Below are 25934 nucleotides of genomic sequence, written 5' to 3'. Positions count from 1 at the left end.
TATATTCATGATTTTTTTTATTACGACTTATTCGTCATAGATTTACAAAATATATGATATTACTTTTTGTAGTATTTTCTTAATTTTGAATTTAATTTCAATTAGCCGAATAATTTGGCATTAAAAACGCAAAACCGACAAATTTCGAGTAGTGTTAATTGATGGTACCGATTTATTTATAATTGGTTGTCTAAAGTAAGTTACAAGTGAAGATAGCCCAACAGACGCAAAGCGGAAACTTTCGCAGGCCAATCTCGCTGTTCCGATTGATTTTATCTCCCCAGCCGAAAGTTGCAGTGGACGCGAGTTGCGGTAGTCAATGTGGAAGACATTGTGAAATGTGGCATTTTTTTGACCCGGTGGAATGTGCTTACGCGCCCCGACCCTGCGGGGGCAGAAACGGGGTTATGCGGGACTGGGCTGAACCCTGAAAGGGAGCAGAAGAGCCTTCCATCCCGGGCCCCTCCAGGTGAAATGGGGCTATATCAACCCGGCTCAAAACCACTGTGCTTGCGACTCTCCCACACAAAGTCTCACTTACTCTCGTGCCCACTGTGACCTGACCTGTTATAGGCAACGCATAGAGTCTTAGAGATGCATCATTGAGATGACTCCCTAACTGGGCCCAAGAAATTTAAGACCGGTTTGTTATTGTATTGGTTTTCGTCATTGTCTCAACGAGAAGTTACTATTGGCTAATGACGTCACAATGACGTCATTGTATGCTAATTCTATATTAATCGTTGTTTTTGTCACGTGTAGCCAAAGCCATAGGTAATTAACGTAATTTTAATTGAATCTGTAGAATTGGCTCCAGTACATACTGCCATCTTTAATACTTGGTATTAGTGCACTCGACCATAGAACTGCAATTCTAATCCCGTGTAAATCAAGTATGGTACAATTTTCTATAGACAATTTTGTCAAATTTTGTATCTTTAGGTATAAGCCCATAGTAATTTCAAACATATTTGTGTACTTTTAATAAGTATTTTGCATACAACTTTTTATTGAAATGTATATGAAGAGACCGAATGAGTTTTTCCCAAAAACACCCCAGTGCAAAAGAGACCGAGGAGCCGGAAAAGTTTCATCAAACTTATCGCTCCTCTGAGCACAGAACCAGCTCAGGTGAGGTGCAACCTTTGGCGCGAAAGAGTACCATCTACCTTTGTGCTGCCTTCTAAGAATCTCTGGCCGATCTGGAAGTCTTAGGCTTCGGACTCAGGTTGGTCGGAGTGATGACAATTTGTTCAGATGGGGATTTTCGGATGATTCTAACCTGAATTCTTCGTGTGGTGCAATTCAAACGATAGTCCATCTTACATCGTACTTTAGTGTGGGCTGTACGGATTGTATTTAGAACTGGCTGAATAAATATAGGTTTGTATTTAGAATTATACAAAAATAAAAGAGCATTGTGGTAAAATGAACATGGCGGTTGTTTTGGACAAATCTTCTAATTGAATACGCGCAGTAAATCTATTCATGAATATAATCTTCGTTTCTCATTGAAAAGTGCCTCTCGCTACGCTAACCCACGGCTACGACCCTTACAATACCCTGCAAGCCCTAACACCTGCACGTTTGAGGATTTAATGGCGGCTACTAGTGACGCGGTTGGCATGGCTGAGTGCAGGGCCACAATAGATTTTTTATTCTTTTTATAATACCAAGTGATGGGACGAACAAGTCTTGCGCCTGATAGTAAGCGACACGCGTATTTATAACAGTTGCAGTGCCACTCAGAGTTTAAATCGCAAAGATCTTAGGGGCACTGCCACTGCGCCCGTCACCCTGAGACATAAGTTGACAAGTTCCATGTGCCTGTAATTTCACTAGCACCCTTTCCCTTCAAAAACGGAACACATTACTGCTTGAGATCAGAAATAGGTAAGGTACTTCCCTGGACGCGTATATGGTTTCCCGTATACAGTACGTCCCCCAAGGAGAGACGAGTCCGGCACGCTTTTCTAAGGGTCTAAACAACTGAAATACCGTGCACAGCATGCCACCTCGAAGTGACGAATTAGATACGCCTTTCTAGCTACCACAAAAGTTTAAGCGATTAAAAAACCGTATTTAGTACGTACATTAGGTGACGAATTAAGTACTGGTTTTCGTAAGAAACACTCGTAAAAAAGCGTCACTGATTCGTCACGTCGAGTAATTCCAGAATCAAAAACTCTAAGGTAATACACAGTTCAAACGAGATTGTCTCTTATTGTTTTAAGTAAACAGTGCAAAACGCAAATAATAAACGCGGAAGCTATCTCTCTCCGTCTCACCTACACTACCAATAAACAACTACAAAATAGACAACTCGTAAGCTCTCTAATAAGTTGCATGTATGGTGATATTGGCATGTTTGAAAATAGGCCAGAAATAATAATATCAATAACAACTGATTTCGCGCGAGTGCAGTGTCACAGTTCATTTGGATCTTGCATATATTTTACGTAATTCGCGGCATAACTTCTAATTAGTATCGTTTGTGTTTGAGTTAAGATTATTTAAAATGGATGAAGAACGATTTACACGTCTAGTTAGTAAACTAGTGACTGACTTTTAATTATTGAAGTATGATTCTAGTGACTCGTGTGGCCAAATGAATACGTGCTTCACATTTATTTTTGCTCCCACGAAAATAGACGCTGTTCCTATTGCAGTTGCACTGCATACTAGTCAAACAGATGAAGAACTATTTCCTCGTGTTCACGGCAATAAAAGAAAAACTAGAAAGAGACTGTGATGTAGTGTTCAATCCTAACATTATAATGAGTGATGATTCCACAGACGTAAAAGTGGAAAAAATAAATGAAGAATTTAAACGTATTGGTCCAGTTTTAAAAAATGATGTTGATGTTAGCAATTTAATCTAGTTACTCAATTTCTTGGCGTTCTGGAGAATTTACAAACGTCGTCACATATACTGGCTTTTGTTTGTAAGAAAAATTTGCTACGGCGATCGCGGAAGATCAAGGTGCAACCTACTTCAGTGGCTCGAGGAAAAAATAGAGGGATTGAAGGTGAGAGGATGCGTAAAAAGATACGTCACAATGTTCTTTAAACATCAAAGTAATGAGCCCGTGGCAAAGAAATACTAGATTTAATAGATTCCCGTATTAATTCAACTCAGTTTATAAAGATCTGAAATAACACAAGTTATTATCAATACACATTTAAGTTCTTATTATATGATAACTGCGGCATAGCAAAAAAGGGCACTTATTCCATAAATAAAAGCAAATCTCTAGATCAATCAAACAACTTTAATAATATAAACACGCTAACTAATAACTATACACTTACCATCACTTACTTAATTTCTGTAGTATATTTTGTAATAGATTTAATGGATAACATGTAATTTTTGTCTTCGAAAAATTCTTTCAGACTGTAATAGCACTTGTTTGTTTCCTAATCAATTTATGTTGTATTTGATAAAAACTGTTTAAATATATAAATATTGATAATGATTAATTTTGTAATTGTATTCCTTTTAACTTTAATAAATACATAAATTGTATACTACAGCAGATATTTCGTTTGAGTAATTACTCGAGCGACGTACTGTATACGGAAAGGCATATACGCTCCCTGGACGTACTGTTACCTTACCTGGACTCTTTCACAAGGAATTGTACTGCTACTAACATAGCAGCTGCTAGTAGTAGTGTATGCTATAGATACGATAAGAAGAGGAAGAAGTTTGTATCTACAATAATGATGATTCTTATATATACAATTGCATTTTATACGTTATATTTGTTAATGTACCTACAATATTTCTACATTGCCAAATTATGTAGACATCGCACTGTATTGCATTTTAAAGCTACTGTTCACAATTCTGGTGACGGCAGGAAATACCGTAGCTACATTGAAAGGGGACTTTCTTAGTAGTCTCTTTTTAGCGTAACGACGAGTTTACGTTAACATCTAAATACTAATTAATACTACGATCATTACTTTATAGTGAAACAACAACCGATACTTTGAATGTTTCTGATTTCGGCATCTAAAACTAGTGTTATCTATTTCACTTTACTAAAGTTAAATGTACCTAATTACCGATAACATTTTGTTTAATATTCTTTTGATGTACAAACGAGGGAAACCTTTCATTGGCCATACTATTGTAAAATACCGTATGTAAGACCGTTAGTTTTCTTAATAAATATATTTAAAAAAATAGACGTGAAACTGAAGTTGGACCAATTTTCCTTTTATTGTTGCTGTTGTTTGCACTAAACATTCCACTCTTGCAGTCCATTTATTATCCAGGCAGGAAATGATGGTATACAAAACAGCTTTTCTCAATAGTTTACTGCGCTTAGAAGTAATATTTCCACATTTTACGATAGAAAATGAGACAGACAATCCTTCAAATTGCGACATGCCTATAATTACGCTCGGTTGGCTTCCGCAGGCAAGAGACGAGCAGTCGGCGTAGCGTGAAGATATAGGCTCAGATTTGCTCATTATTGTCATTGTAGCTATTATATCTCAATGATACATAAATATGGGATGCTATAAAACCAGATAAAACGCAGAAATAAAATACTTATGAGTAACAAAATGCTACATCAAAGAATACATAAATTTGCACAGTAACGACGTAATCGACTATTCTCACAAAGACTTAAAAGATTGTTCCGTCGATGTGCAAAAACGAAAAAGAAATTTGTATTATTGAATAACGATGAGTTGTTTTGCTGATTTGTTGGACTACATACTTGCATGTAATCGTAAACAAATCGTATATTTCGGAGAAATGCTCGGAGTTTCTTTGAATGACAAGGTAGAAAACGCAGTTATCCGACAGAGAACCAAGGTCGTCGACATAGCTTGTAGAATAAACAAGCTGAAGGGGCAGTGGGTTGGCTATATCTGTCGAAGAACCGATAGTCGATGAGGGAAGCGAGTTTTTGAGTTGAGACCACGTCTCGGCAAACGTAGTGTAGGACGCCTTCTGGTCAGATGGAGTGACAATCTGCGAAAGGCTGCTCTGGCAGCAGAGGGATACGACAAGCTACGGACTGGGCGAAATGGCGCTTTAGGAGAGGCCTATTAGCGATGAACCGGATCGAGTTAGTTCGAGTTCACAAAAAGTACCTCGAGTTGACTCGTGGGAGTAACCGAGTTAAGTAGGTAACTCGAGTCGCCCATCGCTAAGGCCTATGTCCAGTAAGCAGTAATGTTAAAGTAAATGTTTTTTTCTGCCGCCAAACAGTAATGTGAGCATTACTTCCGGTTTGGAAGGGTGCTGGTGAAATTACAGGCACATGGGACTTGTCAACTTACGTCTCAGGGTGATGGGCGCAGTGGCTGTGCCCCTATGATCTTTGGGATTTAAAGCTCAGAGTGGCACCGCAACTGTTATGGATAGTCGCTTACCATCAGGCGCACGACTTGTTCGTCCTGTCACTTGGTACTAAAAAAAATAAAGCGGTGGCCTGCGAAGCATTACGTTTGTGTTATTTATAATATTACCTATTGTAGAATTCGAAATTGCATGAACACTCAAAGCCGTTACAAAATCGATTTTCTCAACATTCTTGAGTGAAATAGTGCATTCCAGTCTGAGACATAAAAGTTCTTGTTCGCTGGAATGTTCAAGCGATGAATTGTACTTTATATAATATTGTACCTGCAATGAAGATAACCACAACGTTTCACAAAAGGGCGTTTATAACCTGGTTGTGACAGCCTTCCGTTAAAATTTCCGAGTTCTTGTTGTTAGGAGCAGGAAAACTGCCTGTTACTAATATTTGTATAAATATATTTACAGTCGCCGCATTTTTGTTCAAACATATAGAATGTTACAGTGCTTTCTAAATATTCACAAATTTTTAAACGTAAATTGAGGAATAGTCACCTGTATTAGTATATAACTTTTATCATCATCCCATTTATACTTCCCACTGCTGAGCACGGGTTTCCTCTCAGGCGAGGGTTTAGGCCATAGTCCGCCACACTGGCCCAATGCGGGTTGGGGACGACACATTTTTCCGAGGGTTGCATTCAAAAATTTCGCACATAAATTACGTGGATCGCAGTGGTGCGAACCCGGTTTCGAACACACGTCCTCTGTCCGAATGGCGTCAGGTCAAACCATTAGGCTGCCTTGACTCTTTCTCTCGTAAATTTTTTTTGATTTATTGAAATTGAATTGTTTGATGAGAATGGACTACACCAAAATCTTCGTTCTTTTCATTTCTTGGCATGTTGTTGAATTCGGAACTATTTTTTCGAATCTAAATCGCGTGTTTTTGTTTCTGCTGTGGATCTCGGCTGCATGAAGTCGATTTCGACTGCATTGAGTTAATGCGTGAAGTCTTTATCCGACTGCATTAACTTGATTACGACTTCACGCATTAACTGAAAACATTCAGTCAATCAGTTAACAGCCATAGGGTATCGACTTTACATGCCGATTGTTGCCCGGGGTTCACCAGAGTACCTACTAAGAATATGAGAAATACGTTAGTTATCCCCTTAGTTTAGTTAATAGAATCTTTAGATGCCTAGCAAGACGTGGTAGCACCCAATACCCCTTCATCAATTTTATATTGTTGTGCATGTTTTAGGCGAAAGCAGCGTCTGCCTATCAAGTTCCTGCATCTACACCGCCAGCGAAGTGATCAGAGCTCTGGACGAGACCCAAGATCCATGCAATGACTTCTACGAATTTGCGTGCGGGGGTTGGATTAAGAATAACCCGATACCAGAGGGGAAATCCAGTTGGGGCATCTTTAGCAAGATCGAGCTGCAAAACCAGTTAATCATCAGATATGCTTTAGGTAAGTTTTAGGTAAGACGATTTTTGCTTCAAAAATAATCGGAATTAAATGTACACACGCCAGCACATCAAGCTACACATTGACGTATCTTATTCCGTTGCACTGGAGGCGATTTTCGAACATAAATGTGTAGTCTGATATGCCGTTGTCCGTACATGAATACATGGAATGAAATGATATAAGTACCTTTCTTCTTTCCATGCTCCTATAAGCCACATCTTGGAACATGAATGTAGTTAGTACCTACCTATTTGCTTAGGGATCTAATTTTGTAATATGAAGTTTATTTACGATATAATACATATGATACTTTTTTGTGTGAAATTACTCCACTAGTTTGTTATAATTTATTAATACAAAGATCGATCACAAAGAAATATTCATTCGATCCGGCTAGATTCGGACCAGTGTCGTCAGCATACCAGGTATTAAGTTAAAAACATAAAAAGTGGCATATTAAGTTTACAACTTTACTTTGCACTGGGTCACCACGATCTTTCCTGCCAACTGAGCGCCGGCCATATCTCCCGGCATGCACTCTTCAACGACATCATCCGCCGGGCCTTTGCCACTGTTAACGTGCGGCGTGTCGCGAACAGATGGGAAACGCCCGGACGGAATGACTCATCCCTTGTAGTATGGGCCGGACACTGGTGTAGGACGCCACATGTGCCGACACACTTGCCCCATCCCATCGCCAGCACACCAGCAAGAGGGCTGGCTCCTCAGCTGAGCTGGCGGAAAGAATAAAAAGTTATAAGTACCAGGATCTCGGCTCCTGCTACCTATTTACAGCCTTTGGAGTCGAAATCCTTGGCCCGTGGAGTCCCATTATCATCTGTACAAAATTTTATCCAAAAGATTATGGACTGTCTGAGAAACCCAAGGGCCGGCTATCTTGCCCAACGCATTAGCATAGCAATATAAAGGGAGAATGCCAGTATCTTAGGCACCTTGCCGCGGGGACCCAAATTTTTTACTTTCTAGTATTTAAGCTTTCATTGTCTTTTTTACCTTACCTGTATATTATCAAAATAAAAATAATTACTTTACAACAATTTACGTATGAGGTATCCACATGTTGTACAATAATATTTATTTTTAATACCATTAAAAGTTGTAAGTATTTATAATAATCGCTACAATTATTGCAAAAAAGAACAAAATACAAACGTGGTGGTTTAATGTGAAATAAACATTTTTTATTTATTCATAAGCTGATGATGATAAATTAGATTTGTTATTATCTGTATCGTGCATTTAGGATTTATGTTTACGTACATCTAATAGGAAATGAAACTATTTTTTCGAATTTAAATCGCGTATATTTGTTTTTTCAAACAAACTAACGTTTCGGGCCCTTTACAGGTCCCACGGTCACGGTTGACTGACCTGTGGAAGTGACCTGTAAAGGGCCCGAAACGTTGGATTGTTTGAAAAAAACAAATGTACGCGACTTAAATCCGGAAAAGTAGTTTCATTTCCTATGTGTAACAATCGCGAAAACCTAAGAACTCGATACATCTAATGTTTTATAAACATCCAAGTAAGGAATCTTAAGTTTAATAAAAATATCTGGGGTATAATTTTGAAAACAACCATCAGTTTAGAACGCATTTTTCTTACATATCTACAATTCAAGATTAAAATATTATTACAGTACGTAATGCATGTTCTGACAGTTATATCTTTTGTTCACTAGATATATCCGTTAAATAGAAATTGCATCGTTCTTGTAATAATTTCACATCTTCAAAATGACAACTTTTCAGGAGAGCAGTTTAATGATTCTACGAACAAAATTAGTTATCCGGGTATCTTTAAGGTACGACTGAATAGGCATCTTCTGGGCAAACTCGTTCCATCGTAGATCCTATCCTTGCTCCAGACCTAGATAGTGGTCAAGGGCAGGTCCATTTAATAAAAAAAAATTGTTGATAACTTTTATATGTATAAATAGCTAGTAGCAGTAGAGCTCCTTGTGAAAGAGTTCGTCCAGGGTAGTACTGAAGTAGAATCGAAAAAAAAACCGGCACCGGTGAGAGAGGGTGCATACACAGGTTTTTAGTGAGTAGATCTCCGAGGCTCTATCGGGCGAGTTTTTCTCACCGGGTGGGTTCATAGAGGAAAGTCCCATATTTACCCGCCATGCCATTGCCCGCGGTGGGGTATGCATAATGCATTTACATGTGTATATAAAGGTACAAGCAGTGATGTGAACATTGCTGCGTTCCTGTTTCGAAGGGTAAAGCGCTGGTGAAATTACAGGCACATTTATTAACTGCCTCCGTGGCCGAACGATTACCGTGCCGGACTGCCACGCAGAGGTCCCAGGTTCGATTCCCGGGTCGGGAGAAATATTTGTATGGCCTACATTATTTCTCTCGTGAGTTTGGGTGTAATTTGTGGTTGTCTATGTGTGTGTCCATGGCACCCGGGACACAGGGTTTCCCCAGTGCGGGCCCATGTTGAGTGTGTGCGTTATTATAAAAAAAAAAAAACATGGATCTTGTCAACTTATATCTTAAGGTGACGGGTGCAGTGGCAGTGCCCCTCAGATAGTTGCGATTTAAAGCTCTGAGTAGTAACTGCAACTGTTATGCACAGGTGTGTAGCTTACCGTCAGACGCACGATACTCCCGTCACTTGATATTATGAAAAAAAAACTAGCTATAAAATTTCGCACATATGATTTGTTTCATGCAGTTCGTATTACTTTTATGACTTCCATGTGATAAAAGCAAACATGTAGTAAATTAAAATAATAAAAAAAGAAAAAATAATAATAAACAATACTTGCAATGTGTTTTTGTACTTGACACATTTAGTCATTGCCGATTTGTGTAGACTACGCACGCGCGAACGGACAATACTCTTGCCCAGTATGCTGGCTGGCAGGCACCACGACTACATCAAGCTACACATTTTAGCTCAGATACCGCCTCTAGAGCAAAGGAGCAAAATTCGTATATGTGTATGACAATGCGATCTCTTTCATCGTCATCCAACCCTTTTAGCATCCTTTTCTCTGGTTCCTGGCCACCAACTTTGAAAATTTGAATCGTTCTTAGTCGCCACTCTCTACTAAATTTCCGAAGTGAGCTAACGTGCTCGACTACCCATAAAATTCTGAAGCAAAAATTCAGCTAAATCAAGCAACCTAACTGCTTGTGAAGTATAGCGTTTCTAGAAAATACAGGCCCTTTTGGGGAGGTTCCTTTTTACCATAACCTGTATTCAATTTAAGTTGGGAGTGTTTTTATACGATTGTACCTGTTATTACATCATTATGTTTTGTGACAACCTTTACGCTTTTACTTTACCCTTTCTTTATTTCCACAATAAAATTCTTGTGAATCGAGCCTTCTACCAAACTACGCTAGGCCCGCGTGTCATGTGTAGCTTGTGATGCTGCTGTCCGTACATTTGAATACTGTTTAACTGTGGCATAAGTGTCAAAAGTCTCGACACTCGCAAGATTGAAAACGTCAGCCTTGAGTCTCGAAAATGCCAAAAAATGTCGACACTAGCGAAATTTTCCAGACCGAGGTTTCCCGGTCGCTATAATAGTACAGTTAACAGAACATCAGACTACACATTTTTGTTCGAAAATCGCCTCCAGTGCAACGGAATAAGATACGTCAATGTGTAGCTTGGTGTAAATGGGTTGGCGCTGCTTAAGTTCAAGTACCGATCCACCAGTTGTTGAAATTGAGTTCAGCATTTAATATGTTGTTTAAACCAGTACCACAGATGTAAATGTTTATAGTCCGTGGTAAAACCGTAGTTTAGGACGTCTCTATTAACTATAACCTAAAAACTTCGTATTTGTAATTAATTAGTAAATTTTATTTCGCTTTCATATTATAACAATCACTATCAATTAAGTTTATTTTTAAATATTGATAGCATATTTTGTGACATCATTTAATTTTCGCTACCTGTCATAACACTATAATACATTTACCCTATTACTTAACTCGTCGTTTCTGAACATGTGGTCACATCCCTGAGGGGTTGCGTTCTGGTATAGTGTAGGTCGTAACAAAGCAATACCTACATTTTTTTTTGCCTACAGATTGTATGCCTTTCGTGATTTTTCACTAAATTATTATCACTTTTTTATTATCACTTATTCTCCCGACACTTGAAAAGTCAACCCGTGACCATGGGTCACGGTTGAAGGTGGATAATAAGAAAAAATCATACCGTGATAAGAAACCAGTAACTCTGCCTTCCTTGTCATAACGAACGCATTTGTATTTTAGTAACTTTCGAGATATTAGTACCTATAGTTTTATTGTCACCTAAAAAATGCCAATCACGCTTATTTTCCTTAAAAATAAAACTGAAACTATAGTCCATTTGTTTAGGTACTAAATGTAAACAACCTTGACATTTCTATTTAATGAAATATACTTTTATAAAATGATTTTTGTTTACCTTCAAATACAAAATACAAATACTTAGCTTCATATGAAATTGCATGCCTATTTTTCGACTCATCCGGAGAACAAAGTCCGATGTGATTATATAGCGAAAAGAGGATAAAACACAGTCTCGTTATTCAAAAGGCCTATATAAAGATGTTTTCAGGTTTTTTTTATTACGAACACACGAACACACTCAACATAGCGTCGCACTAGGGAAACCCTGTGTCGCGGCTGCCACGGACACACACATAGACAACAACAAGTTACACCCAAACTCACGAGAGAAATAAATGTGGACCATGCAAAATTTCTCACGGCCCGGGAATCGAACCTGGGACATCTGCATGGCAGTCCGGTATGGTAACCATTCGGCCACGGAGGCAGTTAAACGATCTTGACTGTGGACATCCACAGTCAAGAACAACGAACGAAATGTACAATGTCCTGAGGGTAAGCAGCATCTTGCACATAGGTCTTTGTTCTACGGATGAGTCGTTTTATACCAATTGATTTGTAAAGCATATATTTCAATAATGTATGTAATGTATCCAGGTGTATGTATATAATATAATAAAATTGGTTACATTTAGTTAAGTACCTAAACAAATGGACTTTAAATAAAATATTTAAAAACCGATTAGAGGGGGTTATAGATCTTGATTCGCTGATCTCAGATCAGATACGTTAATAACGCAATTTCGCTAAAAACGTCGATTACGTTAATTATTATAAGGAGGGCAGTATGGTAGAAAAACGAACAACAAAAATATAACCTAAAGTAACTCATATTAGTATATGTTTACAACAAAATCTCTAAAGTAAACAGTGACTACGTTCAATACGCTAAACTGTTGTTCAACTACAATGATGCCTTATAAAGACTTTTATGTATTGAAAAATAGAATATTTGTACAAGTAATTGTACAGTTTAATATCTTTGCTTTGGAGGTGGTGTAATGTGGAAATAATATATTGTAATAGGGATGGTCGCACACATATGCTACATAATAGGTAAAGAATAAAATAAAACCACATTTATTTATCTACAAAACACACGACTCTGGAAAGGTAAAACGCCTAACGTGCATTTAGAAAATATTACAGGAGAGCTATTTAAAGTACCTAATTTTAAAAAAACAACAATAGTTTTATTTATTATGTGGAAAAGTAGAAAGATACAGCTTTTTCATATAACAAATAAAATTAATTATTTTTTTTTTCTTAAAAAATTGCTTTATACCACATAATACAACAACAGCGAACAATTAAATCAAAACAAAAACGTGAACAAAATGGATGAGGACCCAGCATTGCTGATTTTTAGTTTTCACCTATAGCTGTTCGCTTGCTGCATCAGACCGGCAACTGTACTGTATACTAAGCACCAAGTAACTATAGAGAGTCTGTATATGTTGCACTATATGTAAAAAGTATAAAAATTTTAAAAGTATTTTAAAGAGTAGTTGTAAATTTAAAAAGTATGGTAAAAAAAATGTAAATTTTATTATTTATTTACTTAATGATGCTAGGTTTTTTTATTTATTTAGTGTCGCTAGATTTTACTTATTTAGTGTTGCACAGACCAATTGCTACTCGATTTCTGCACGGACAGGAGCCATTGTCTACACATTTTTTTGAAAGAACATAGTTTTTTGGCAATTTTTACCGGAGGCGGCAGGTAATTAGAGTTAAGCGAGGAATAACTAATAAACGTAGATGCGGGTACTGTAGAAATTTAACATTGCCACATTAAAAAAATGTGTCAGATCAATTTGGTATCAAACTAGGGAATTTCAGAACACCTAAACCAGAACCAACCTCTTTATTCAGCGCCCACAATGCAAACCGTTGGGCCACCGAGATCGAATTCGTACATTAGTACCGTTATAAAATCATAAGACAGAGTTTTGGACAAATAACTTGATTGAAAAAAAAAAGTTCTTCGCTCGTATCTTTAAAACATGATACTTCTTTCTTACTCGAAATTCAGTCTGAAATTCAAAGTTAAATTTTAAATGCTGGTGTTTTAGTGCAAGTGAAAGCCAAACATTGGAGCTTTAGATTTATTAGCTGATCAAAACCCGTAGAAGCCTACTAAAGCATCATTAGTAGAGCAATAGAACTCGTGAAGAAGAACAAGAATCTAAATGTCCCCACAACAACCACGACCGTTCTGACAAGTGGATTTGACTTAGTAGAAACAAGTTACAAAAAATTGTACGAGAACGTTAATAAATTCACGAATAAAATACCCAGTTTTTTTTTTATAAATAAAATCGTTTATTTTTCTCCCAACAAGTACAAGATGTAGGTAATCAGTAGAAGTGAAAGGTTGGGAGACATGAGCCCAAACTAGTTTAAGTATAATTGAATTGTAATAATTTGATGTCTATCTTTGTCAGTAAATAATAAAGGCTGGTGTGAAGTGGTACGCGGGTGTTGGTGTGCGAATTAACTTCCGCAATAAATCTACCAAGAAAAACATAAATATTAAAAAGAGTCCCAAGTCCTCTTTGCTATTTCAACGTTTACAAAAATATATAGCGGCTTAATCGTGATCGTGTGAAGGTCATAATATCTCGCTTAATTGGTGAAAATGAAAGAGACTAAATTCTTATTATGTGAAATGACAACAAAAAAATTCAGTAATTAATTGTATCTTTTTAATAAAAAAAAAGATCTCAAAAGTTCGTAGAATTACATCTATTTACCAAGCTTTATTAAAATCGGTTACCGGAAAGTGATCGAAAACGGATTCATCCCCGAGTTTGCCACCCTTACAGGTGGAATATTTTCTTCAAATTTAAATGGTACCAATACTGAGGTACCCTCTTTCCAACAAAAGAAGAATCATCAAAATCGGACCATACATTTTGGAAAACCGGAGTTATCGCGTAACATACATACAAAAAAATACAGTCAAATTGAGAACCTCCTCCTTTTCTTTGAAGTCGGTTAAAAAGTGACCTTATTGCGACTAGTTATTGTAAATTATGTTTTTAAATTGTTAAATATTAAAATAATAAGTAACAATTTATGATGTTATAAAGTTTAATGTTTCATCATTATTTCCAGGACTAACAAGTTTCTTGCTTTCTTTTTTTCACCTTTAGTACTTCAAGAGCAATAAATAATGTGAAAGTATCACAACTTTGAATCTTATTTTGCGTATTCCCAAAAAATTTAAATGTTATATTGGGTCACTCATTCTATAGGTGCGATTTGTTTTTAACCGATTTCAGAAAAGGAGGACGTTCTAAATTCGACTGTTTTTTTTGTATGTGTTACTCGATAACTATATAATTTGTGAACCAATTTTGATGATTATAAACAAACTAGGGAATAAATCCGGTTTGGCGCACTTTCCGATAACCAATTTCAATAATTTCAAACAATTTTGGGGTCTTTACAGAACTTACAGGCTCATGAAAACTTTTCTATTACAATCGCGTGAAGATGGTGTGACCCTATTCAAACACCACAAAGCATTTACAAGCCTAAACCATTACGTCTACCAATTTGAATATCGTTGTGAATTCCCAACTAAATGGTACGAAGTTTATTATATCAAATTGAACATTTTCAACGACGCGCTCAACTCATACATTTTGTATAACACCAATGAGACTTCACAAAAATTACATATTCACCATTATTTAAATTAGAAATTAGATGGTTGCTATAAAAGACTATAATTTACATAAAAATGGTTAGAGTAATTTGTTTTGCAACTACTTATGTTTATAAACACAGACAATTTGAAGTTTATAGTCTTTCATCGTTTTTAAAAGTATTTGTATGTTCTTGGCGAGATTTTCGCAAGTAACGTTTTTTACTAAGAGATGCTTCCATTACCTTAATTATACGATAGACTTTGTTATGGTACACATGTTGCGCGTTGGTATCGATGCTATTACCAAACGAGAAAGCCAACTTTTGAGAAATGTCCACTAAAGTTTCTGAAATTAAGTAAATTTGAAAAGTGGGAATTGTTTTCAAAATGTGATTTATGTCGTCGAATTAATTATTTATTTCACCCACAAAACATTAAATTCGAAACGGAATTACCTATATAAATTACTTTTTACAGACAAAATTGAATGTTTTATTCTTGCTAAAAGATACGACGTATTATCAAGGTTATAATCTCAGTACAGAGTACTAAAAAAACCGACCTCAAAAGTACGTGGAATTACATATAATTACCAAGTTTTATTGAAATCGGTTACAGGAAAGTGAGCAAACCCGGATTCATCCCTTAGTTCGCCACTATACCGGACTTGACACAGGAGATAATAAAAATCGGTTCTCACTACTCAAAGTATATTGAGAGAGAAAAACGCCTTGAATTGGAGAATAGCAAAATCAAACTTTAAAATCATTGCACCTTGTAATAAAATTTAGGCGCTATTTATAAAAATGAATCTTCATGCGTGAATGCTTCATGGATGGCTGACCCTTAGAGGTGGATGATTTTCTTCAAAATTAAATCCACTATGGAGGTACAAAAAAAGAATCATCAAAATCGGTTCACAAATACCGGAGTTATCGCGTGACATACATACAAAAAAAAAACAGTCGAATTGAGAACCTCCTTTTTTTGAAGTCTGTTAATAATGTGTACTCTCGGACACATAATTCGAGCCACTTTGCATATTCAGTATTAAATGTCCTACCCTCAAGAGTCGATACAACCTCAAACGGCTTTTGTGTTGAATCAATCACTTTGCAAAAAATATATAGGAAAATTGAGGATATACGCTGATTAATTTTCGAACAAAACACAAACTTACTTCGAAATTTATAAGCAAACAGCTGTATTAAATAGGTACTTTACATATACCAAGTTGTTTTTTTTATATCAACTGAACTAAATAGAAATGGAAGTTAATTAATTTGCTAGTAGCAAATAAATTAACTTCCGTTTTTGTTGACATGGACTTCCGCAAAGTAACGCCTGAATCTATTAATGAACTGAATAAAACACGTATAGTATACGTTTGTAAAAAAATAAATTGTAAAATAAAGCCAGTGTCCCTGTCGCCCGGCCCGCGCAATAGAACCAATTCATTACGGGAAAAGTTTGAATTCGAGGTGAGGTAGTATCAACTCTTAAACAATATTTGTTTTACCAAAAACTATATCGTCGCTTTACTTTCTCAAACTCGTATCTTAAAACACAAAGTTACTGAAGTGTAAAAAATGGATTGTATTTACAAATTTTGCATTCTGATTTCATATCACATTTCCTTCATATTCACATACTGGTTTTTACCTATATTAAAGTAATGCATTCAAATTAACACCCTTGATAAGAAATTTAAAATAAATAGAAAATTTTGCCGTCTCCTGAATAATCACTCTTTATAAGATACGAGTTTCAGAAAGTAAGGCATCGATATGCAATTTTGTATACTAAACGTCATTTTTATATTTCGAGAAGCTCGGTGGCCTAACGGTTTATAATAATTATTTAGCACATGGGACTTGTCAACTTGTGTCTCAGGGTGACAGGCACATGGCAGTGTCGCTTAGATCTTTGTGATTTAAAGTTTTGAGTGACACTGCCACTGCTATTAACAGGCGTTCTGAACACTAGGCGCACGACTTGTTCGTCTTGTCACTTGATATGAAAAAAAAAACAGGATTATTTTCCTGCACATTTGACGGTTAAGGTACTGCTGCTGTCACGTCTCATATTTTCACCCTGTATGTTATCACATTCATAATGCCACAGCCTTAAGTGAGTACGCCTTCATACCCTCTAATGACTTACTTTGATAAACCTTATCCCTTTGCAGAAAAAGTGAATGTCAGCGATACCCAAGGAGCGGAGTCAAAAGCACGTACTTACTACGATGCCTGCATAGACACGAATGAGACCATAGAGAAACTAGCAGAGAAACCATTAGTTAAGGTTATTAAGGAACTAGGAGGCTGGCACCTGTTGAATACAACTATGACTAACTCCTTAAGGCCTCAGAAGTGGAGTTTGCAGCGATTGCTGCAGGACGTGCAAAACAAGTGAGTTTTTATAGTAATAAATATTTATTCTTAAGTGTAGTGTAAAAGGTCCTGGTTTCTGTATGTGGTCTATTTCCACCTGGGGATCACCACCATTGAGTCTGGAGTCCTGTATACTATAATTTGTTTAATGGTGATGGAAAGCACCGCACATAGTATACACCTACGAATTGCAGACGGTTTTTGTTTCTTCTAAAATGGGTAGTGGCACAAACGTACTACTAAGATGAGACTCGTGTAGCCATAATATTCAAACTTCCCAAAATATTGTCGTTAACAAGTTGTTCATATTGCAATATCTATTTTATTTAATATCATGATGTTTTTAAGACCATGATATTCATGTATAGTTGTAGTGTGGTACGACTTTACAAGGAGATGGTTGAGTCTGAACTGCTGACTGACAAATTTTGTCAAAGTTTTTTATCTTTAATTTGATCATTTGTGTCATCGTTGGAAAAACACGATCGCAGACGATCATCAGGTTTGACAAACATGCAAAATTTCATAATTTGATCAATTATGGGGGGCACTTTTATAGTTAACCGACTACAAAAAACAAAGGAGGAGGTTTTCAGTTCGACTAATTTTTTTTTGTGTGTGTTTGTTAAGTGATTACTTTTTTTGTGATTTGTGAGCCGATTTTAATGATTCTATTGGAAAGAGGGTACCTCAGTATTGGTCCCATTTAAATTTGAAGAAAATATTCCACCTCTAAGAGTCGTATTCTAGAACCCTACTCAATGCTCAAGTCAGGATTTGAGTATGGATCAAAGCACTAGAAAGCATACTCAAGTCCTTGCCATTAGAGTCGTATTTCCAGTGCTTGTGTTTCCATTGCAATCCTGACTTGAGCATTGAGTAGAGTTCTAGAATACGACCCTAAGATTCTCTCTGATTTCTTTAAAATTTGGCAAATTTTTAATATTTTGAATCTCAAAACTAACAAAGTCCAGAAAAGTTGGCATGTCCAAATATCGAATAACTTATTAACGTTCTTTTGATATGTGATTTCAGATACAACCTAGGCGGCCTTTTTAACTGGGCAGTTACAGAAGATGATCGGAATTCTTCTATGCACGTTATAGTGGTAAGTGGCTATATGCATTTTAGTGGCTAACAATGTACAATATGTAAAAATTCTTCGTTGGAAATAGAACCTTACATCAATTACACAAAGTCGAAATTTGGAGTTTAAAGTAGTGTGTATAGCTTACCTGTGGCTGAGCGTACGGGTACATTATATTATTTTTAATTAGAAACACTCTCAAACCTCTTTGTTTAATACCTAATCAAATGACAAATCGCGTGCGCACCTTTGCTTATAATTTGATTATTTGAATAATCTTCTTCAAAACGCTCTGTGTTAACTAGTCATAACTTTGCGAGGTGGTACTGCAGCCGAACAATTCCCTCAAAATTTTCAACTAGGAGTGCCGCCTTCTACCAATACTTCGTTTTCCAGCGCTTTTGCCTTGGATGATGAGCTGGAGTAATTTGTATTTATTGTTCCTCGTGACGTAGCCGAAATACAACGTCTTCCTGCATTTAGTAGAGTTCATAAGCTTCACTTTTTTCTTCAGTTTATTGAGTACTTCTGCATTTGTAACCCGATCACGCCACGAGATTTTCAAAATACGGCTGTAAATCCACATATCAAAAGCCTCCAACTTCCTTGTTGTGTTCTGTGTGAGAGGCCAAGTTTCTACGCCATATAGTCATAACTAAACCATCGTAATATGCCTATTTTCAAATTACAGCTGGATCAAGGCGGACTAAACCTCCCCACCCGAGATAACTATCTCAATAAAACAGCTCATAAGAAAGTGCTAGATGCCTATCTAGACTATATGACTCAAATATGCGTTCTACTCGGTTCTAATAAAGCTGAAGCTCGCGAACAAATGGCCAAAGTAATACAATTCGAGACGGAACTAGCTAATATAACTACACCATCAGAAGATAGAAGAGATGAAGAAGGATTATATAATCCGTTTACGATTAAAGAGTGGCAGAAAGTGGCACCATTTTTGAACTGGACTGTGTTCTTTAATGATGCGTTTAAAGTTGTTAATAGAACGGTGAGTATCAATATTTTATTTACTATCAGTACAAAGATCGAACACAAAGAATCTGACTGGATGATTCGAACCAACGCCTTCACCATACCATCATTGACACTACGCTCTCCCAACTGAGCTACGTATCGTGGCATTCAGTAAACTTAATGTTATTTTATTTGCTTTTGAGGTTGAGTTTTCATGTATACTTTCAGATTTGCCTTTAATTGACTGCCTCCGTGGCCGAATGGTTACCATGCTGGACTGCCACGCAGAGGTCCCGAGTTCAATTCCCGGGCCGGGAGAAATATTTGTATGGCCTACATTTATTTCTCTCGTGAGTTTGGGTGTAATTTGGTGTTGTCTATGTGTGTGTCCATGGCACCCGCAACACAGGGTTTCCCTATTGCGGGACTATGTTGAGTGTGTGCGTTATTATTATTATTAATATTTATATTTCCTTATAATATAATTCGACTCTGTAAGTCCTGTGCTCAAACGACACCTCAGAGCTGCATTTTATAAGACAAAGAAAGGGATTTTTATTTAAGGGGAATTCTGAAATTGCCCGAAAGTTGCAACAGTTTTAAGATCAATATGGCCCATACCTAATTCATTAAACTTTGATATTTTTATTTTAAGTTTTTCATTCATAATTTGACACCGTACAGACTTTTTGCCCAAAGAAATTCTTTCCTTATCATAATGCATGCGGTTAGGTCAATTTGCAATCTAGGTCCCAGAGTGTCTATGAAAGATAATTTTAAAGAGATTAGCATTCGTACACTGACGATACAGGACATTTATGAAAATGTTATTTATGTTAAGAGAAATATTAATTTTTTAATAAAAAATAGTGACAGATTTAACATTAGTAAAAAGGAATAAAAATAAACTAGCTGTTGACAGTCGTCTTCATAAAATCTCAAATTCATATAGGGATAATGTATACACTTCTACGTTTCCGATTGTTATTCAAAATTTGCCATTTACAAGGTTTAAAACTTTTGTGAAACAAAAACTTTACGCTATTATACAACTTCTGCGCACTTGGTTGACAAAAATCCGTGGTACTAACTCGTTTAGCTCTTTCAGGTATTCTCAATCTGTTTAAATTAAATATTTTAATGATAAATTAAATATTTTAATGTATTGAAATGTATATTCACAAAGAGCAACTCCAAGAGTTTCGTGCTCATTTTTCTCAGAGGAATCTGCCTTACGAATGAGCAGTAGAGTTTAATCAGTATGACGATTTCAAGTGTAATTTGCTTACCTATGAAATAAAGATTATTGGACTTCTTTGACTTTCAATGTTTGTTTCATGAAAATGTATTAAACTTAACTTTAATTTCGTTACATAAAAATTTGTTTTAAACACAATTGCAGATAACAGAGAATGAGCGAATAGTCGTTTACGCTCCTGACTATTTTAGGAATCTCACAAAGGTCATAAAGAAGTACAGTCGGACTGACGAGGATCAGAAGTAAGTTATCTTTTGATTTCAGGTGATGAAAAACCATACACCATAAATGTTTGCTTTCGATAAATCAATAGGATGTATCCAAAGAACACAAAGTCAACTTTATTTTTGGTCATTTCTATTATTTTTGTAAACACCCGTATCTATTTACTAATGTTATGCTCCCCGAATTTTGTGAATAAAAAATAAGGAAACAAAAAACAAAATAAAAATAGAACAGGGCTAAAAATTAAGTTCGCGTAGTATACTTTGGAGGTATCGAAACGACCCTTATAACCAAGTCAAAAAAAGAAGACTCAATTAGTTTACAATGAGTACAAAAGGACTTGACGTCATAAGGCATTTTGTAACAGTCAATCAGTCATTCTGAGCTTGTCTTAGATTCTTACTAGCCATATCGGCCAACAAAGTTTTCGTTTTTGCATAACGCATCTCGACCCCTCCTACGTAAAGTATCGTATGTCAAATTGCCAAGTTCACAGGGGGAGTTCTGAATTCACTGAAAGAGTGATCATCTAATAGGTCATCATAGATCATCTAACCGATACCTAGGATTTTATTATACTCTATGTAAGTAACGAGCTTTGCCGAATAAAACTGAGAAATGCTAAAGTCACGTGTTATGTTCATTTCAGTGAATTCAGAACCTCAAAACGCTCCCCTGTAAACGTTGGCGATTTCGACATACGATACTTTATGTAGGAGGGGTCGATCTAGACTAGACTAGGTTAATTCCGAATTGTATTTTCCAGGACCCTAACGAGCTATATGATGTGGCAAGTGTCACGTTCGCTCTCCACTTATCTGTCCAAATCGTTCCGTGATGCTACCAAGATATTGCGCAAGGCGTTGTTTGGCTCCGAGGGTACTGAGGAATCCTGGCGTTATTGTGTAACTGATACTAACAACGCTATTGGTAAGTTTGATTGCGTAATGCATTGAATATCATGATTGTAATTTTACAAGTTTTTATTGAATGTCACAATGTTTTCTTCTTCTTCTTTTAAATGTTATGGCTCCATCGAAATAATCAATGATTTTGCCAATGTCAAGTAGAAATAACTATGTACGGTAGTTTAATATTATTATAAAAATTATACCAAAAAATGTCCTGTGAGATATTTCTTTTGAATTTATTTAATTAATTTAATTTATTTATTTAATTCACAATGTTTTATTATACTTCGTTTCAATTCATTTTGAACAAAATGTAAACAAACAAGTCACTGACCTGACCATAGACGGTTTAGTGATGGCCAATTGTAATGCCAACTACAAATCGATTAATTAGTTGAATTAATCGATTTGTTCAATTGAGTCTTACTGGCGGTTTTCCCTACATAACCTACATGAGCATATTAAAATTTTCCGAAATCTTAATTTTAATTCCTCCTTCAAATCGTTACACTTAGGTAGTCATTCGATTGCGATTGAAATATTCGATTTACTAATCGATTACAAAAACTTTAATTGAATGAACCGAATGTTTTTTTCGTACAACACGATGCTACCATCGACAAGTCATAGATGTATAGATAAAAAATAACCTCACTTTTGGACTACCATTTTTTAAATACGATTTTAAAATGCTATTTAAATTAATATTGTTGGAATAAGTGATGAGATATCAAGTCCAAATCTTCGAAATATACGTGAAAGTGTCATTCGATTTATTGAGTGATTGCATTAAAAATTTAACCGAACAAACAGTTTTGTTTACTTTTTGTTCAAAATGTTTTTTAAATTGGAACAGACTTTAGTTTTTAAATTTTTGTTGAATTGACATTCAATTATTTTTTGTGAAATTACTCCACTAATTTCTTATAATTATTAATACAAAGATTGAACACTCAGAAAAAAATCCTTCGATCCGGCCGGATTCGAACCGACGTCTTCTAGCTTACCGTGTCAGACGCTATACCAACTAAGCCACGGAACGAACCAACGGACCTCACGAATTTTTCTGTGCTTGCGTTGTGTCTTTGTATTTGGTTTTTCGTAGTACCATCTATGAGAAATCTATGAAAGATTATAAACCAATGCTTAAATTGAAAAGACACTCTTAACACAATGTAATAAGAGTGGCTTTTGCATTGCAAGCAACACGTGCTTAAGTTTAGTACAAATGGACATTAGACTGATTAAATAATCAAATGGTTTGGATTTGTTTTCCTGCAACAATTCGGGATCACACGATGTTATACACATTTGGTTACCTTTCACTAACAGCGAAGAAAAACATCGTGGTGAAACCCAACACGTCCAAAAAGGTTCACAACCCCTGGAAAACATGTGAAGATGCCTGCAAATGGATCTAGCATGATTTCTCGCCTTTAGGGAGAAAAGAATTCTTTGATGACGATGACGATATAGAAATTGCAACTTAGAATGGCCTAATTTCAATTCCAGGTTTCGCAGTTGGAGCCATGTTTGTACGCGAAGTTTTTCACGGTGAAGCGAAAACCCAAGGCGAGATAATGATCGACAACATTCGGAACGCGTTTAAGAACAACCTCAAGAACCTCGATTGGATGGACGAGGAGACCCGGGAAGCGGCTGAAATTAAAGCTGACGCTATAACTGATATGATTGGTAAGTTCTCTTTACTGTTGTATTCCATCTATCTTTTATAGTTCATTTCACTTAACATGTACGGTGACGTTAGAGATTTGAAGTTTCAAAGAATGTAGTGATGTAAAAGCGAATGAAAAAAAATCGATTTAAATATTTTATCGAGATAATCTGTAACGAAGAATCTCTTTAGGAACAATAATTTTAGAACAAATAATAAACGAAATGAGAAGGATACGATTATTACGTAATTAAGTTGCTAAAAAAAAACTACACAACAAATAAAAAATCAACAATAACCAAACAAATAGTCTAGAACAAAACATTAAATCAACAGCAACGAAAAGGAATTTGAATAATTACTCCAAAACTGTGTCACTGGGCTCGCGTAATTAAATACAAGACTCGGTTCACATGAGTTTTATTGTAGAAATAAAGAAGAGTACAGGAATGGAAAAGAACAGGTAAAGTAAAGGCGTAAGGGCTGTAACAAAACAATGATATAAAAACAGATACAATCGTATAAAAACACTCGCTACTTAAATACAGGTTATGGTAAAAAGGAACTTACCCTAAAAGGGCCTATAATGTTTAGAAATACTATGCTTTATAAGCAGTTCGGTCACACGATTTTCAATGGTACCATATAATACTTTACAGCAGTTAGGTTACATGATTTAACTGGTTAGAATTTCATGTTAAGTCGAGCACGTGAGCTTGCTTCGGAAATTTAGTAGAGAGTGGCGATGGAAAGAAGAAAAGAAAGTGACGAAGAAAAAAAGGAATTTAAGGAAGATTCAAAATTTCAAAGTAGGTGGCCAGGAACCAGAAAAAAGGTGGGATGACGATGAATGCAAGGTGTGAGCACTCGTATCTTGCTTCAATAAACAATACCCGATTCGATTTATCCATTCTATGGTGTCAATCTCTATGGAAAAATGTTCCGTTTTACGCATCATATAGTTGGGGTAATTTATTTTTACCGTTATAATTTCTACTTCTATCTGCTTAATGAAAGTTGCAAAGGAACGTTTTGACAAGAGACCTCTTGCCAATGTCAATGTCACATTGATATAGAGAACAGTGTGACCATTTGTGGCTGATTTCTGCCATTTGGGCAGATTTAATTTTTATTAATTTTCATTGCTGCAGAACATAAGTTATATTAAATGTGGCAGAGTTTGGCAGCTTTGGGTATATTAGGGAAGTTCTTTATTATTTTTAGGAACAAACTGAAAACTTGTTGTTTTCTGCTACTACGAACAAACATCGGAAGCGAAATTCAAGACAATGTTATAAACATAACCTGTAACAACTTTATAACCCCAGCTTCTACAGGCTGTACTTAATTAGCTTTTTTGTTGCTTTGATAATGAAGCACAAGTATTGATAGGTCTCCTTAATGCACGTCATCAAAAATACTGGGACACAAAATACACGGGATGTCGCCATCCTTCTTCACTATTTCTTTTCGTAAGCTGGTTGAGAGATTAGTTAAAAATAGTATGCATGCAATGTAAAAATTTTAAATGTCACAGTACCCATCCTATGTGAAATGGAGTATAGTAGAGCTCTTTGTAAAAGTGTTCGTCCGGGGAAGTACTACCACCTTTTCTATTCCTGCCGCCAAGCAGTAATGTAAGCATTACTGCGTTCCGGTTTTCATTGGCTGGTGAAATTACAGGCACATGGGACTTGTCAACTTTTGTCTCAGGGTGTATAATAAATGTGCAACACTCATAGTGTTGTCAATTTGTGGCGAATTCCCCAAATTGCGGGGAATTTCAACTCCATTGGGCATTTTGTGGGATTATAGCGTCAATGAAAAAGGGATGTGGGGAAAATGCGGGGATTCTAACATTTTACCTTTTTTTTAATCTATCGATTGCTGTTGCATCACTACTTTGATGACTACTGATAACTTATTTATCTAAGAGGCGATATCAATTATTTTTTCCACATCGCAAATATCCCTTAATATAGCAACATTTACATAGAATTATTAGCAAGCCGCTTATATAAAATTATTCGGTATGATTTGAATGAAGCAAATAAAGACACAGAAAATTTTGATGACATTACAAGTGTGGGTGACACTTGTAACAGTAGTAACACTAGTAATCCACACGCAAAATAGGCGCTCTGTCGTCGAGTTGCGGAAACCAGCCCGTTGCACCAATATATATATATATAGCATATATTATGAATATTGTTATATAAAAGTTAGTTACTTATTTTATTTCGGTTATTCCATTTTACTTTTTTCTGAAAAAAAAAAAAGAACCAAATTTAGATGAAAAACCAGGGTGCTACAGTTTGTTCATTACACATTGACATAAGTTCATTATGCTTTGTACAATTTCGTTACAAAAATTGGCTGCAATGAAATTAAACATTTTATTCGTACTTTCCTCTATGGTGAAAATGTCCGTATTTAGCTTGATTAAAATGACACGTGTTAAAATTCATAAATTAACGATGGGAAACATGAAAATAGTATACTGGTAGTATAAAAAAATCACCAAAAATACACAATTTAGCCGTAGGAACTCACAC

The 25934-nt window shown here is 36.0% G+C and overlaps 1 protein-coding gene across 2 annotated transcripts in view; it reads left to right on the top strand.

Annotated features, from left to right (window-relative positions):
• LOC113228187 (endothelin-converting enzyme homolog) overlaps positions 1-25934 on the top strand; it is a 129740-nt gene that overhangs the window by 93653 nt on the left and 10153 nt on the right. For both annotated transcript variants that reach the window (XM_026461423.1, XM_026461422.1), the window contains 7 exons: positions 6594-6806; positions 17041-17263; positions 18281-18353; positions 19024-19344; positions 20713-20810; positions 21560-21723; positions 23217-23399. In XM_026461423.1, the coding sequence (XP_026317208.1) occupies positions 6594-6806; positions 17041-17263; positions 18281-18353; positions 19024-19344; positions 20713-20810; positions 21560-21723; positions 23217-23399 (1275 nt within the window). The remainder of the gene's footprint in view (positions 1-6593; positions 6807-17040; positions 17264-18280; positions 18354-19023; positions 19345-20712; positions 20811-21559; positions 21724-23216; positions 23400-25934) is intronic.

The sequence above is a fragment of the Hyposmocoma kahamanoa genome, unplaced genomic scaffold (assembly GCF_003589595.1).
Source record: "Hyposmocoma kahamanoa isolate Upper Pololo Valley unplaced genomic scaffold, ASM358959v1 224, whole genome shotgun sequence".
NCBI classification, from domain to species: Eukaryota; Metazoa; Arthropoda; class Insecta; order Lepidoptera; family Cosmopterigidae; genus Hyposmocoma; species Hyposmocoma kahamanoa.
This window is presented reverse-complemented; position numbering and strand designations above follow the sequence as displayed.